This window comes from Geospiza fortis, unplaced genomic scaffold, assembly GCF_000277835.1.
Source record: "Geospiza fortis unplaced genomic scaffold, GeoFor_1.0 scaffold73, whole genome shotgun sequence".
NCBI lineage: Eukaryota > Metazoa > Chordata > Aves > Passeriformes > Thraupidae > Geospiza > Geospiza fortis.
Window position 1 is genome coordinate 397,433 of NW_005054581.1, and position 16,439 is coordinate 413,871.

The 16,439-nt window shown below is 41.9% G+C and overlaps 1 protein-coding gene across 2 annotated transcripts in view; it reads left to right on the top strand.

Moving 5' to 3' along the window:
* The window catches only part of DPP6 (dipeptidyl peptidase like 6), a 566,729-nt gene that overhangs the window by 389,202 nt on the left and 161,088 nt on the right, over positions 1 to 16,439 (top strand). For both annotated transcript variants that reach the window (XM_031064312.1, XM_031064313.1), the window contains exons 2-3: positions 580 to 694; positions 9,278 to 9,376. In XM_031064312.1, the coding sequence (XP_030920172.1) occupies positions 580 to 694; positions 9,278 to 9,376 (214 nt within the window). The remainder of the gene's footprint in view (positions 1 to 579; positions 695 to 9,277; positions 9,377 to 16,439) is intronic.

A 16,439-nucleotide genomic window follows, 5' to 3' on the forward strand; every position in this document is an offset into this window, starting at 1 on the left:
TAAATTTAATGTATATGCTAGACAAGAACCCTGTCTTCAATTCCTCAGACCTACCAACCCAGAAGTGCATGCAGTATGCCCTGAGGAGATGTCATGTTTTCTGGGAAGGCAAGAAAGTTCTTGGGGGATATTCTTATTGATTTTTATCTCTATGCATGCCCCTGTGAATTATTTATCTTCCTGTATGCTTCTCTGACATCTTATTATGAAAGTCTCTTGAAGGTTACTGTAAAGCTCCTCATTCCCAGACTTAATGAGGGTTTGTAGGAAATCGGCGTTGATGAGTGAGTTTGGATGAGTGCTGGGATGGGGGCTGCTGCCCAGGTGCCAGGAGGTAATGGGGAATGTGGGTTCCATTGCTGAACCACCTGTGGGTGCATTGCATTTATTTGCTGTATAATTATTTGGGATGAATTCAATTAATGGCACCATGAATTATAACAGCCTGAACTGTGTTTGGCTCGAGGGCATCACCCGCTGTGGTCACAGGCTGTAGATATACATTGCTGTCTGGATTCTGTGCTGTTGCCTTGTCTAAGTGCCCTTTTCTAAATGTTCATCTTCTTTTGGTGTTTCTAGGAGCTGGTGGGGAGTAATCCTCCTCAAAGAAACTGGAAAGGAATTGCAATTGCCTTACTTGTTATTCTCGTTATCTGCTCGCTGATTGTCACCTCTGTCATACTCCTGACACCAGGTATTTATAACCTTTAACTCACTTCCAGTTTGGTTTTCTTCTGTAATTTTACACTTCCAAGAGTAAAGGGATTGCAAACTAACTGCAAAGTCGACATCAAAGGAATCTTCCTTCCTCACTTTTATCTCAGTGTGATGCTGAGTTCAAGGTTATTCTTAGTGAGATTGTTTTAGAGTTTTACATTTCAGCTCAGAAATCAGAGCTGCTGACCTGAGGGCACAAGCCTGGAACTTGATTGCCTTAACATGGATGGGGAATGTCATTTTAGATGTGCCAGGGTGGGAGAAGAACCCACAAGGGGCAGTCAGTAAGGGCACAGGAACTCCTAAAGTTCATGTCCCCATGGAGTTGCCAGTTGAGTGTCATATCTTGGACCATTGGAAATGGCATTAGGTGCCTTGGCACCTAAATCCCATCCCGTTGAATTAATTTTTAGTTTAGACCACAGTGTTTACAAAGCAATATCAGATAATGATATACCAGATTGTACTTATCCACAGCAAGTAATTAGTAACTTCCCAATAAGGCATTCTTTTAGTTAATCCCCTTACCAAGTTTCAGCAAAGTTCTGTGCATGTAACCTCTGTAAATTACTTCTCTTACAGTAGCTGCTGACATTGTAGGCTTGAATTTTAATGTGGTGTCATTATGATTATTGATTATTATGCATTTATACAGCCCTGAAAATTTCCCTGCCTACTTAGGGAGTAGAAATAAAGTGCTTTTGCAGCACTGACAAGATTGTGAACTGAATATGAAAAGACAAACAAAATGAGAGACAAGACATAGAAAAAAGAATTCAGTGTCAGAAAGGGTGAGGAGCTACAAAACCCAGGGGGTGGCAAAGGTCCCTTGCTTAGGGATGTAGAGGAGAAGAACAGGGACTCCTTCTTGGATGAGTACATGGTAGAATCCAGGAAGCAGCAGGAGAGAGAACACAGAGCTGAGGAACAGAATGGAGGCAAGAGAGAAATGAAACCTCAGGAAGTGGAAGAGCACAGGGTAGTGAAGTGGAAAAACGAGACAGAAATTGTGGAGCAAAAAATTTCCAGCTCATTACATGCAAAATACATTCAGTCCAGCAGGCCTAGGCCATCTTCCCTGACAAAATTCTTATCCCATAATGGTGCTGCTTGAGGAGCTGGAGAGAGGGACAAACCAAGAAATACAGGAGTGCATTGAGTTAATTTGAAGATGAGTGAAACAATCACATTATTTTTTCACTTATTTATTGTCATGCCACATTCAGTTCATTTCATGTTATCCTGAAGTTTTCAATGCAAATTTAAGTTCCATGAGGTCATGTGAGAATAATTATGTAATTAAATTAGTTAAGGTTAAATTTAATTAAAGATCTTTTATTAAATTAATTTTGCTGGTGTTTGGATTCAACATCTTTGGACAGTGCTGTTCATCTCTGAGATGTTTTGGGGCGTGGTGTGTGGACTACACTCACATCAGGCACAACTTGTTGGGTATGCAAATGTTGCCTGCAGTTTTACAGAAGCACAGACTTTTCAAAGATGCACAGGAAAGCCTTGATTACACAGTCCATACCCACAAGCCTTAAAAAGTTCTCTTGAAGCTAAAGCACTGCCTGGATGGGACCATGGGTGTCACTTCCATCAAAATCCACAATCCTTAAATCCACTGGTTTCCCTTGATGAACAATGTGGGAATCCCTTGATCAATCGCTGTCATGATGTGAAATCAGGTTTGATAAGCAGGACTCTGCCCTCATGAGGCTTTGCTGGCTGTGACCAAAGACTGAATTCTCTTTTAGGTGTTTTTCAATACCTCCCAGAATAATCTTCTCCAGGCACTTTTCCAGGCACTGAAATGTCACTAACAGGCCTGTAGTTTCCAGGGGCCTCCTTCTTCTTCTCCTTCTTGAAATATTCACATTCAGTTATAAACAAAATTCAGAAGTGTATTTATTTATATATTTATTTTATATACATGCACAAAGACATTCTCCCTTTGGTGTGTGTGTACACACAGATGCACACAGATAAATCACACAGTTTTTATTATGTACCCAGCAACACCTCCAGATATTGAGAGGGTCTCTGTGCTTAAAACTTAGGAATATGCAAAGTCATTTTCTTTGCTGAAATTTCCATTCATGATTTTTGAGATTTCTAATTACCTGATGTGCTGATAAGCTGGGCTTGGGTTGGTTTTTTTCCGCTGTTGATGTTTCAGAATTGTGTCTTACATGCACATACAAAAACTCTGAGCTCAGTACTGCTTCTGTTTTCATTATGGATCCAAAGTGGTGGAAGTTTACATTTAATTACACTATAGTTATATCTGTATAAAAGGTGGAAGTTTTCATTTAATTACACTATAGAACACCACACATACACCATTGCCTATGCTGAGCTTCTCCAATTTCATGGTGTGTGAGTCCTGCCATTTCATCCACCTTTGAAAAATGTAAAATAATTTATAGAAATGATGACAGTGCTGTCCTGAGGCTTTCCTAACTGGCAGCTCCTCACTTGTCACAGCATGTGGCACCTGTGCAGGTCCCATTCTGTTGTTTGCATATTTATATAAAGACATGCAGAACTTTCCAGAAGTCTGCCCATGCACACACACAAAGAGCAAAGCTGAAAAGAGGACCCAGCCCTACAGAAATTTGAGTAAATTAAGGCCTTCCCAAATTCCATTAGACATTGTGCTTAGGAAGAGGCTGATTTCTCATACATCTGTTCCTGATATTTAAAGCTTTCTGGAGATGTACATCACATTTTCTCCTTTCAAATCTGACCTTTTAGTTGGAAAAAAAAAAGGTACACCCTAATCCATATTAAAATTTTTGAAAAATCTATAAGAACTATTTCTCAGAAGTGTTACTGAGCTAGTCACTGCATAGCATTAATTCACAACATTCTGTCTGACAGTCAAAGGCATTGCCTAGAAAGCTTTGTAGCTCTTGTGATACCCAGGGCAAGGCACTGTCCTTTGACCAGCTGTGCAGGAGAGCAATTTGTTAACCATAGTTATATATAAATGTGTATTTTACACCACTACAAACAGGTGGGATTTTTCAGAAGGGAGAAAGATTGCCTGTTTGCCTTGTCTGGCTGTGGCAGCAGCTCTCTGGCCACGGAGAGCAAGGCACAACTTTCCCAGGCATCATCCTGGGAAGGGCTGTGAGAAGACCAGAGGAAAGAATGATAAACAATTCTTATCTTCACTTGCTGCACCTGTTGTTGTGAACATGTGGAATGTGTTATGGAGATTTGTTTGCTAAAGGGTGGTTTCTTAATTAACAATGGTGATGGTGTTTGGATTGAAGGACAAGTTGGGTCCACCTGCATCGTGACTGTCTGTAAGGGTGATGGGTTTCTTAATAAGATAATACTGTGATGGATCAGCCATCTGGAATGATGGAGTCAATGCTAATTATTACCCAGCTGGGGGCCTGCAATGACATCTCGCCACTGCCTTTTGGGTACAGAGAGGCCATCTGGGGGAAAGGAGGGTTTGGATCTGCCCAGGGATCAAGCAGGTATGCTGAGGTGAGGATGGAACTCCTGGTGTGCTGGCACAGAGAGATGGAGGCACTGTCCCTCTCATGCAATGCACAACAGGCCAGGAGGTGTGTGAGGAGAGCATCCAACACCAGCCTGTGGCTGAGCGCCGGGGCGATAGAAAGAAAGGTGGGCACCAAAAGGTGGCTGCAGCCTTCTGACCTATCAAGCAGCCTCTCAGTGTGCCTAGAGTTGAGTAAAAAAGGTTGAAAGAGAAGAAGCAAAACAGGCAGTGAGGTCAGCTCCTTACTCCTTTTTGTTGGAGTTTTCTGGATTTGTGGAGGATCTTTGTTCTGGAGAGCCGTGGGATGTCAGATCAGCCCAGGCTTGTTTGGGTGCAAGGATGAAGACTTTCATTCTTGTTTGTTTGGCTGCAAGGATGAAGAGCAGGCAGATGAACCCAAACACAGGGCTCCTGTAAGCCTCTAACATTGAATTTAAACCAATATGGACACAGTTTCTGCTTGGTTCTCTCAGCACATAGCTGTGGAGTTTGGATGCTGGGTTTGTGACTTGGCACTCAGATCCCAAGTCCCTGTGCCACTTGCAGGGCTGCCATCTGGATCTGCTGAGCTGGGTGGGGGATGTGAATGTAAAATAAAAACGGTGGCACATGCTTAGTGCTGTCCTTCCATAAGCCCAAAGAGGCCTCCAGGTCCCTGCAGCTGGGTGTGGACAGCAAACCTTTCCACCAGCTGGTTGAGACACCCTGAGGCACACTTAGAATCTGCTGCTCAGGATAGAGTGGGGCGCCTGAGATCCCACAATAGCATTTCTTCTTCCATAAATGTCTCCATTAGGGCCAGAGGAATGGAGCAGATGTCCTTAATAAGCCTCTGATCTACCTCTTAGAAGAGAGGCCAGTAAATCTCTTTTTTTTCCTATTACTGAAATTGATTGATGGATTTATTATTTAGTTTATTTGTTGTCTCTCCAGCTCTGTGGCTGAGATGAATGTAGTTCATGGTCCAGCACAGGACTTTTGCAGCTCTTCCAGCCCAAGGCAGGGAACAGGAAGGGAATTTCACCTCATTCCTCAGAAAGGCTCCTAAAATGCAAAGTCCAGGTGCTGCCTCTCTTCCTGCTGTCCCTCACAAGGAGCTGAGTGCTCTGGAGGAGCAGAGATGGTGCAGCTCCCAAACTGGTCCGCAACCTGCACAAAAAGGAGGAATAGGAAGGGCTTCCCACTCTGCTTCTTCCCAAATCTCCAGCACAGAGGTTTGATTGTGCCTGTCCTTCTGCCCTCGTGTGTTCCTCCAGAGGGCATTTGGGAAGCATCTCCTGGGACAGGCACAAACCTAGGGCTGTGTGGGCTCTGCCCCACCTGACCTCCCTGGGGACCCTGTTCTGGGCACTTGCACCACAGTGAAATTAATTGGAACTATTTCCTGGGGTCCTTGTCACCTATATTTTCCATTTTAATAAATAAAATTATGCAGAATAACTTGGCATGATGCTGTCACACATTTTCTCCTTTCAAATCTGACCTTTTAGTTGGAAAAAAAAAAGGTACACCCTAATCCATATTAAAATTTTTGAAAAATCTATAAGAACTATTTCTCAGAAGTGTTACTGAGCTAGTCACTGCATAGCATTAATTCACAACATTCTGTCTGACAGTCAAAGGCATTGCCTAGAAAGCTTTGTAGCTCTTGTGATACCCAGGGCAAGGCACTGTCCTTTGACCAGCTGTGCAGGAGAGCAATTTGTTAACCATAGTTATATATAAATGTGTATTTTACACCACTACAAACAGGTGGGATTTTTCAGAAGGGAGAAAGATTGCCTGTTTGCCTTGTCTGGCTGTGGCAGCAGCTCTCTGGCCACGGAGAGCAAGGCACGACTTTCCCAGGCATCATCCTGGGAAGGGCTGTGAGAAGACCAGAGGAAAGAATGATAAACAATTCTTATCTTCACTTGCTGCACCTGTTGTTGTGAACATGTGGAATGTGTTATGGAGATTTGTTTGCTAAAGGGTGGTTTCTTAATTAGCCAATGGTGATGGTGTTTGGATTGAAGGACCAGTTGGGTCCACCTGCATCATGACTGTCTGTAAGGGTGATGGGTTTCTTAATAAGATAATACTGTGATGGATCAGCCATCTGGAATGATGGAGTCAATGCTAATTATTACCCAGCTGGGGGCCTGCAATGACATCTCGCCACTGCCTTTTGGGTACAGAGAGGCCATCTGGGGGAAAGGAGGGTTTGGATCTGCCCAGGGATCAAGCAGGTATGCTGAGGTGAGGATGGAACTCCTGGTGTGCTGGCACAGAGAGATGGAGGCACTGTCCCTCTCATGCAATGCACAACAGGCCAGGAGGTGTGTGAGGAGAGCATCCAACACCAGCCTGTGGCTGAGCGCCGGGGCGATAGAAAGAAAGGTGGGCACCAAAAGGTGGCTGCAGCCTTCTGACCTATCAAGCAGCCTCTCAGTGTGCCTAGAGTTGAGTAAAAAAGGTTGAAAGAGAAGAAGCAAAACAGGCAGTGAGGTCAGCTCCTTACTCCTTTTTGTTGGAGTTTTCTGGATTTGTGGAGGATCTTTGTTCTGGAGAGCCGTGGGATGTCAGATCAGCCCAGGCTTGTTTGGGTGCAAGGATGAAGACTTTCATTCTTGTTTGTTTGGCTGCAAGGATGAAGAGCAGGCAGATGAACCCAAACACAGGGCTCCTGTAAGCCTCTAACATTGAATTTAAACCAATATGGACACAGTTTCTGCTTGGTTCTCTCAGCACATAGCTGTGGAGTTTGGATGCTGGGTTTGTGACTTGGCACTCAGATCCCAAGTCCCTGTGCCACTTGCAGGGCTGCCATCTGGATCTGCTGAGCTGGGTGGGGGATGTGAATGTAAAATAAAAACGGTGGCACATGCTTAGTGCTGTCCTTCCATAAGCCCAAAGAGGCCTCCAGGTCCCTGCAGCTGGGTGTGGACAGCAAACCTTTCCACCAGCTGGTTGAGACACCCTGAGGCACACTTAGAATCTGCTGCTCAGGATAGAGTGGGGCGCCTGAGATCCCACAATAGCATTTCTTCTTCCATAAATGTCTCCATTAGGGCCAGAGGAATGGAGCAGATGTTCTTAATAAGCCTCTGATCTACCTCTTAGAAGAGAGGCCAGTAAATCTCTTTTTTTTCCTATTACTGAAATTGATTGATGGATTTATTATTTAGTTTATTTGTTGTCTCTCCAGCTCTGTGGCTGAGATGAATGTAGTTCGTGGTCCAGCACAGGGCTTTTGCAGCTCTTCCAGCCCAAGGCAGGAAGGGAATTTCACCTCATTCCTCAGAAAGGCTCCTAAAATGCAAAGTCCAGGTGCTGCCTCTCTTCCTGCTGTCCCTCACAAGGAGCTGAGTGCTCTGGAGGAGCAGAGATGGTGCAGCTCCCAAACTGGTCCGCAACCTGCACAAAAAGGAGGAATAGGAAGGGCTTCCCACTCTGCTTCTTCCCAAATCTCCAGCACAGAGGTTTGATTGTGCCTGTCCTTCTGCCCTCGTGTGTTCCTCCAGAGGGCATTTGGGAAGCATCTCCTGGGACAGGCACAAACCTAGGGCTGTGTGGGCTCTGCCCCATCTGACCTCCCTGGGGACCCTGTTCTGGGCACTTGCACCACAGTGAAATTAATTGGAACTATTTCCTGGGGTCCTTGTCACCTATATTTTCCATTTTAATAAATAAAATTATGCAGAATAACTTGGCATGATGCTGTCACACAGAGGGATTTGGCTGAGGAACTGTGTCAATGTGTTCTGGAATCTGGAAGCCACAGTGAACAGTGTGGTTGAAGTCTCAGCCAGACTAGGGAAAAATATGAACATTGAAGAATATAATTTCATTTGGTAAAAGTGAAAGTTTGTTCTGAAACACCTTTTAGTGGAACAAAACACTGTTCACAGGTATTTTTCTGTCATCTAGGTAGCTCAGGGGCTTCAATTTAGTACAGCAAAGAAGACTTTTTTTTTCCACAAATAAGTGCCTTCAGGGTCTGCTTCCACTTCTCTAATCATAAGTGTTCAGTGTAAGTTTAGCACTAAACAATATTAAAGATATCTAAGGCTGCCAATAAACCTCAGGCATGAGGATACTGTCATGAGGAAAGATGCTGGAACACACATTCCTGATGTGGAAATATTCAGAATGTGGCCTCCTCTTTTCTTTAAAAGAGCAAATGTATTTACAGCTGACTGAAAGGTTTCCATGAAAATATTATTTCAGCAAAAAATTGAATGTTGACAACAAATTATTCATAGAGGGTGACTGCTTGTCAAAACAAAAAATATTACACTTGACAGGAGAAAAGGAAAGAGGAAACATATTAATCAAAATTGTTGGGCTTTCAAATTTGTTGTTTTTTCTCGAAAACTTTCAGCTTTGATATTTCCATGTTTACAAATGAAACTGCATATCTTTTCACTAAAAATTAAAATTAGTATGGGCAAGCTATGCAACACCTAAGGATTAAGGGTTATGTCTCATAGACTTTTCAAAAATATTTCTGAAACCAAATGTCTGATTCCCATGGAATATCTTTTGTGAATTTCTGAAGTAATCTGTATGAGCCCTTAGTTAGAAGGTTAAACACCTTTCCAACTATGGTTTTATGTTAAAAATGAAGGAAATAAAAATATAAGCTGTAAAAATATTGGGCATTTAAAATACGTTTTTAATTGTAGCTCATATTTTCAGAAATATTTTAGGGTTTACCTGTTGAATACTAAGCATTATATATCACTGTGATACCTATAGGTGGATTTGCATGACTTAGATTCTTTTTTGATCATGTTATGTCTGAAAATATGTGTTTTGGACCATTTCTTGGTATTTTTGTAGCTGTTAAGACCAGGCATACATAGCAAGGAGGGTTCTGTTAGTGAGCCATTAGGTGCTCCTTTAATTACACTGGCAGTGGGAAGGGATCTGTGTGTGACACAAAGCTTAATGTGGACTGTTTCCAAATGAGATATGTCACTATCCACAGTTTCTGTGCTTTCAGATACATTTCCAAGCTGAATTAATGGGAGTTTATTTTTGAATGTTTAACAGTGGAAGATAACAGCTTGTCTCAAAAGAAGAAGATAACAGTGGAAGATCTCTTCAGTGATGATTTTAAGATTCATGACCCAGAGGCTAAATGGATAACTGGTGAGTTTTGAGCACTTTGTAGTATCTTTGCTTTGCTTCCTTGCTCCTTGGCCATTGCTTTTTTTTATGTCCTTCTTAATTCCTCTAGTTCTTTATGTTGCTCCTGAAATTACAGGTTCAAGGACTATTTGGGTGGGCAGGGACCTCTGGAGATCATCTTGTCTGTGTCCTAACTCCAGCAGTGAGAGCTATTTGCCCAGAATTCAAATTCCTCAAATTCCTCAAATTCAAATTCCTCAAATTCCCATCTCAACCTTCAAATTCCCATTCCAGTTTTCCTCCTGTTAAACATGCAAACACCACAGTTCTAACTTTTTATCTAGGCCTGCCCAGTGAGCTCATAAATAGGCGTGGAAAACAGCAGCCTTTTTCTCCAAGACCATCCAAAACTTAGTAGTTGATGTGACACATGGTTGGAAGAAGTGGTTGGAGCACCATCAGTGATTATTTTACCATAAACAAAACTGGAGGTTTATATTCCCTCATCAAATCTGGGCTTTTTTTCCTGGCAGGGAGGAGAAGCAATGCTAAACAAGAGGCAAACAGTGCTCCAGCAGCAGCTGGGCTGGGGCTTGCACACAAGCCATGTGCTCTTTTTATCCTCTGCTGCCTTACATTTTCCAGCCAGGGGAAAACCAAATAATGCTTGAATTAATGCATGTTGGATTTGCTGGAGTGGAGCTACTTTGGGGGATGTAGATTCCAGCTCTCCCCGGAAATTGCTGCAGTCAGAACAAGCTTTGTTGAGAATAAAATGATTTGTGGTGTGCTGTTCATGTGATTTCCAGTCCAGCTCTTATTATCATGGAAGTTATTAGCTTTTCTTTTGAATTTAATGGGGAACTGGATCAAATCCTTCCTCTGTTTAGCTTTCCTTGTCTGCTGTGCCCATTGGGAACAATTTTAATACCGGTAATGAAAAGAGAGAGTGTTAAAGGGTAGTGCTGAATGAACACATTCCCCAGCTGCAGGTTCTGCCACCCACTCAAGCAGAGGGAAAGCTGCTGCAGACAATAAACACCTTCACAAACACACCTGCAGAGTGCAGGAGTTCTTTTCCAGGCTGTGTTCTCCCTGGGAATGGTGCTCCCCACAGCCACTTGCTGGGAATGGTGATAATGGAAATATGAGCTGCATTGCAGTTCAGGGGTTTTTGTCTAGGATCCTTTTCCTTGTAGCACAGATATCCTAATGGCCCTAATGAAGGAAAAGGTGTTTTACTGAGACCTTGGCTGCTATTTTCTTTATTTGCTAGATTATAGCAAATAGAGCATAGTGGAGGGAATGATAATGAATTAACTAAACTTTTGCAAGAACAGAGAATGAGGTATTGCCACAGAGCTGGTATAATATCCCCCCACTGATGAATATGTCCACTTTATGTAGACATCAGGCTTGTTTTCCCACAACTGCAGTCTGCTATGAAAAATCAGCATTTTCCTTGCTTTTTCAATTATGGTCAAATACTAGTCATATAAACTTGTATGAAGATTAAGATTCTGATTTTGAGTATTTTAAAACTCACCTCTTCCTTCTCATGTACCCTTAATTACTCCAGTGCTGTCCTGCTTCTGAAATTACTAAAATATTGCTTCTGTAAGAGATAAAATAGGCAAAAGACATATTGTGAAAACACACAGAGAAATTTTAAAATTACTTATTCCTTTCTTTTGATATGAATAAACACAGACACTGATTTTAATACATCTAAAGGAATTTTATGAAGCCAATAGATACCTTGCAGATTTACCCAAAGGTGACTTTGCATTTAAGGGCAAGATGCTCATCTAAAATGTCATTCATCCAAGGACCCAGAGCCATTTTACAATATTAGTTGCTTTTCTGTATTATGGTTGGATTTTTCATAGCTTTCTCTAGCTGGCTAAGTGGTGAAATTGTGATTAAGATAAAAGACCAGTAGCCAGATTCCTAAGCACATGTTGTTATTGGCCTCTTATTTTTCAGTATGCAAATGAAAGACTCCAAAAATGCCAAATCCAAACTAATTAACTTAGTATAACAAGATTGCTGGAATGCCCCAGCAAAAGAAAAAAAAATGCATATTTGAAAATAGCATGTTAAAATTGGATGGATGACTGCTTACAAACCTAGCTGATGCTTTGTGGGGATCCACACAGTTAAAAGAGAAGTATATAAATATAAAATAAATGGGTAGCTGTTGTGTGTCCTTCTTCCCCTTCCTCTCCTGTTAATCATACAGCAAAATATCACAGTCATTCAGAGCTCTGCAAAATTCAGTCCTTCTGGCTCATCACAGCTCTGTTTCCTTCCTTTTCCTCTACATTATTGCAGAAGAGAGGAGGTTGGTGGCCAGAGATGAAGAATGTTGCATGTTTAGGAGTGTTTGAATCATCTGAGGGATTTGCTCCCAAAATAATTCAGTCACTAAAATATCTGTGTTCTCCCCAGTAAGCAAGGGGCTGATTCAAATACTGAATGAGGAAGATATTTTCTTTAACTAGAATGAGTCTTAGAGCAAGTGTTTCAATAAATAAAATATTTATATTCAGGGTCACACTTAAAAATGTGCTGAAAGTTTCACAAAATTGATGCGTTGAACTCATGTTTTAGTGTTTTCTTGATTCTCAGCAGGCATGTGGAAAAATAACATATTTCAAATCAATAGCTCTGTTTCATTCTATTCTATTGATTTTAAAGCACCTAGGACAAAAGAAAAGAACCAGCCTCAAAACTGACATAAATACACTTTCAGTGTAAAGATTACAGGCTTTGTCTCAGCTTCCAATCACAACTTGTAGCTCATTTGTGGATATATTTGCATTTTTTAAAATCGGAATTGCAATTAAATTTACTTGCACAAAGTGAGGGGTGGCAAAGTTGTAAAATTTTGTAAATTTGAACATTTTATAATTTTTGTGATGCCACTGTAATTTCAAATTTCAGTTTGCATCTTTATCCACTGTTTTAGGGAGAGGAAAGAATACTTTGTTTAATTAGCATCTGTCTTCTACTGTCCTGACCTCTGCTGTCTTTGGCTCTGTTCTGAGTGGTCCAGAGTGGAGCAATGTATTCATAGAGCACATAGTGACAGGCCAAGGGGGATTGGCTTCAAGCTGACTGAGAGCAAGTTTAGACTAGATATTGGGAATAAATTCTTTACTGTGGGGATGGTGAGGCACTGGAACAGGTTGCCCAGAGAAGCTGTGAATGCCCCATCCCTGCATCCCTGGAAGTGTTTGAGGCCAGGCTGGATGGGGCTTGGAGCAACATGGGAGAGTGGAAGGTGTCCCTGACCATGGCAGGGGATTGGAACTGGATGATCTTTAGATCTCCTCTAACCCAGGCCATTCTGTGATTCTGTGACTAGAATGGACTACTCCAGAGTTTATTCCTACATCCACTTCCAGGGACTGCTATTGGTTAGGTTTTTCCTGCAGTGTGACTAAAAGCTGACTTTACTGTGCAGGTTTCGTTTTTCAGGACAGCACAGCATTTGTGTTATACTACAGTAGGTGTAAAGCAGAGAAGTACAGGAAGTTTTGGGTTCTGCTGGTGATTAACTGGCACCCCCCTATCCAGCAGTCCATCTGAGCTGTGCTTCTGTTCCAGCCCCTTCTTCCCACCCCTCCTGCACTGCTCTCCTCACCCCTCCATGTCTCACACTCTGCGCTGAGCTTCCCTTTCCTGTACAACAACAATTATAGTGTTCATATATTTAACAAGCATATGAGCTCCAATCAGTGGCTCTTTTCATACTGCGTATCTTAAATGTAGTATTTGAACATTTCCTTGTTTTCATATCCCCCTCCACAGCCTGTCAGGAGTGTCCTGTGCCAGCCTTTCTCCAGCCCTCTCCCAGCTGACAGGTGGCCTGCTCGTTAGTCTGGTCCCTAATTGTTTAGCAGTTCTGCTCATGAGCACCACATTACCTTGTAATTAGGCTTTGCAATTACTGGGCTTTTCCTGTAATTTCTCTCACACAGCAGTTTAACTCAGGTTTCTGAAAATCTCAATGGGATGGTGCAATGTTCCTGTGATGCTCAACAAAAAACAGGGTAAAGAAATTTGTTGTAATTTTGCGCTGAAGAGCAGCTCGGTCGTCTGAATTCTTCTATAAACAATAATTCATAGTCACTGTTTAGACCTGACCTGAGAAGGCAGTCGAAGTTGAGTGGTGCATTCTGGTTTTGTGGCCCTTTTGAGCTGCAGTGGCTCCTGCCAGCTGTGAGTCTGACCCCACATCCTGGGAGCACTCCTGCCTCATGGGGAGGGAGCATCACGTAAAAGAAAGCAGTGGAGACTGAACTGTATGTGCCACTTGTGAAGACTTATGCTAATCTTCTGTCTTTGTACTTAAATGGCAAATAGATTTTTTCCCACTTTGAAAGTACTTGGATGCTGTTTTAGTTAGAAAAACATCAGAGCAGCCTATAATATCCTGACAGAGTTTATTGCAATGGATTGGGTGCAGCATGTCAGTCTTTACTCTTTGGAGGATGTTTTTCCAGCCTTGCTGTAGGCATCTTGCAAGACATTGTATCTAGCAGTGGCTCTTGTCAGGATTTTGGGCTGTAGGTAAGTGACTGGAGATTTCAATTAGGAGAGCATTTTCCCTGGGCTAAACACTGGCCAGACCTGGGGAGGCAATCCTTGCAAAGTTGTTGTAGCTAAAGGGGAAGGATAAAGGTTAAAATTAGGACAGCACAATATATTCAAGCAGGGAGGAGCACTGAGGTACAGGACAGCAAACGACATGTTTAGGGTCACAGGAACTTAAAAAATGTGAAAATCAAGCCCTTCTCTCAAGGTCCCTGCCCACTCGCTTCACCTGTAATATTGGAAAAATAATATTTATTCTTATGAGTAGAGGAAAAATGAGTGAATTAGCAAGAGGCTTCAAATGACATTTTCGGAAATGTCTCAGTTATTTGGCAGCCTGCCACTCAGTGAGAGCCAGGACCATGGTGTGCCCAGCTTGCCTCTGAGAATGGCAGCTGGGCTTTTATCTCAAAAATCCCTTTGAAAAATACACTAATAACTAATATCTAAATATAACAAAGTAATAATTTTATCTGTAATACTGAAGCACATATGTTCTGTTGCATGTTTCTCTAATAACATCATAGAATTTCTGGGCTCTTTTAAAGCCTAATATTGAATTTAATGACCTAGAACTAATAGGTTTTATTTACCATGCTGAAAAAACCACAGTGTAGTGACTGAGGTAATTTATTTCAGTTTACCTTTAGTAATAATGCTCAGATCAACAATACTTAGATAGCCCAAATGCCCTCAAGCCTCTTTTCTGCAGTGTAAATCCATTGCACTGTATTGATAAAAGCACTGATGCATTTCAAATGATCCAGATGCTGTAGAGTAAATGAATTATTTATAGGTTGCTTTGCATAGATATTAAGAACTTTGTAAGTGCTAATATTTTTCATTATGAAAAAGGTTTTGTGCTAAGGTGCTGCTTTGACAGCTCTTTAGACTTAAACTGCACTCTTAGAAGCTACAGCATGGTTGACTGGAGTGCAGGTTTCTCTGGGCTGCTTCTCCATGGGCCAAAATGTTTCATAGAATAATTAAGGTTGGAAAAGACCTCTGTGTCCAACCATCAACCCAGCACTGCCAAGTCCACCGCTAAACCATGTCCCTAAGCTCCACCTTGACACGGGGTTTGAGCACTTCCAAGGATGGTGATTCCACCACTTCCCTGAGCAGCCAGTTCCAGTGTTTGACCAGTGAAGAAATTTTTCCTAATGTGCAGTCTAAATCTGGTATGACTCAAAGTCATTTCCTCTTGTATTATCACTGGTTACTTGGGAGAAGAAGCCAACTCCCACTTTACTACAACCTTTTGTCAGGGAGTTGCAGAGAGCAATTGACAGCTTGCAAGTGACCATCCAAACTGTAAAGGCAGCAGGAGCCTTTCTCTTGGCAAGGCTGGGCTCTCAGCGGGAAAAAAACCTCATTTTTTCTGTTTGGCATCCAAAGGACAAAGTTGCTTTCCTTGGACGCTGCATGTTGCAGTCTTGTGCACATTTGGGGTCTATTTAGGAAGGAATTTCCTGTGCAAGCATCCTTGATCCCCAATGCCATCCCAGCTCCTGTCTTATCTTAAATGAATTTAAGGTAGAAAATGCTCACAGGTGGTTTTGTTAGTGGAGATCTGGTGAAGGCAAAAAGAAAACTGGGTTATTCTACCAAAATATTTCCCCATCTTTTTAATTAGAAATATTAGCTCCTTCATTTCAATGTGTTTTAAATGTGTGTTTAAAAGACTGAAATGAATGGGTTTACTGGTCTTAATGGTTCAAAGAAAACTTTCTCCACTTTCATTCAAACCTCATATCCAAGCTCATGGCAGCTTCTTTCTGCAGTATTTTTATGTGTGTTTTGACTTTTATAATGTTTTTTAAATACTTTCTGAAACACACAGCAAGACACCTGGTGCACAGCACATTGGATTGTGGTGTCTAAGGTTTAGTGAACTTCCAGGCCCCATTACAAAGAGCCCCACAGCCTATAAGGATGACCTTATGCTGAGAGTAAAGACACCCTTACTAAAGGAAAATGATGTGTGGGTCAGAAGAAAATACAGGGGAAGGACTAAGAAAGCTCTTCTTGTCTAACATAGCATGGTTTTGCTGGGAATGGCCTTCAGAAACCTCTGTTATGATTCATAAAGATTTGGATGTTTGTTAAATTAACTTCTGGGTAGTGTTGGTGCCAATGGAAGTGTCCATGCACTTCAGAGCTGGTTGATCACTATCCTTATTCTAAGCCCTCATGAAGTGACATGAAGTGAGGTAAGAGATCTTGCTCTGTCATGACTGCCACACTGAGGAAGAAGTGAAAAGTATGTTAAACCATTTGAACCATAATTTTGATTTTAGATCCCATCCTGGATCATCTTTTTCAGAGATTTCTGTGTCTCTGTGATCTGAGAGCACTGGAGAGAATTTGTCCCACTCCTGACTTTCAGCTTCTGGGCAGCTGCTGAGTTCAGCAATGACAGTGACCTGTTCACTAAAGACAGGAAACTTGGGAATTAATGGATTTTTAAGAGACTATAATA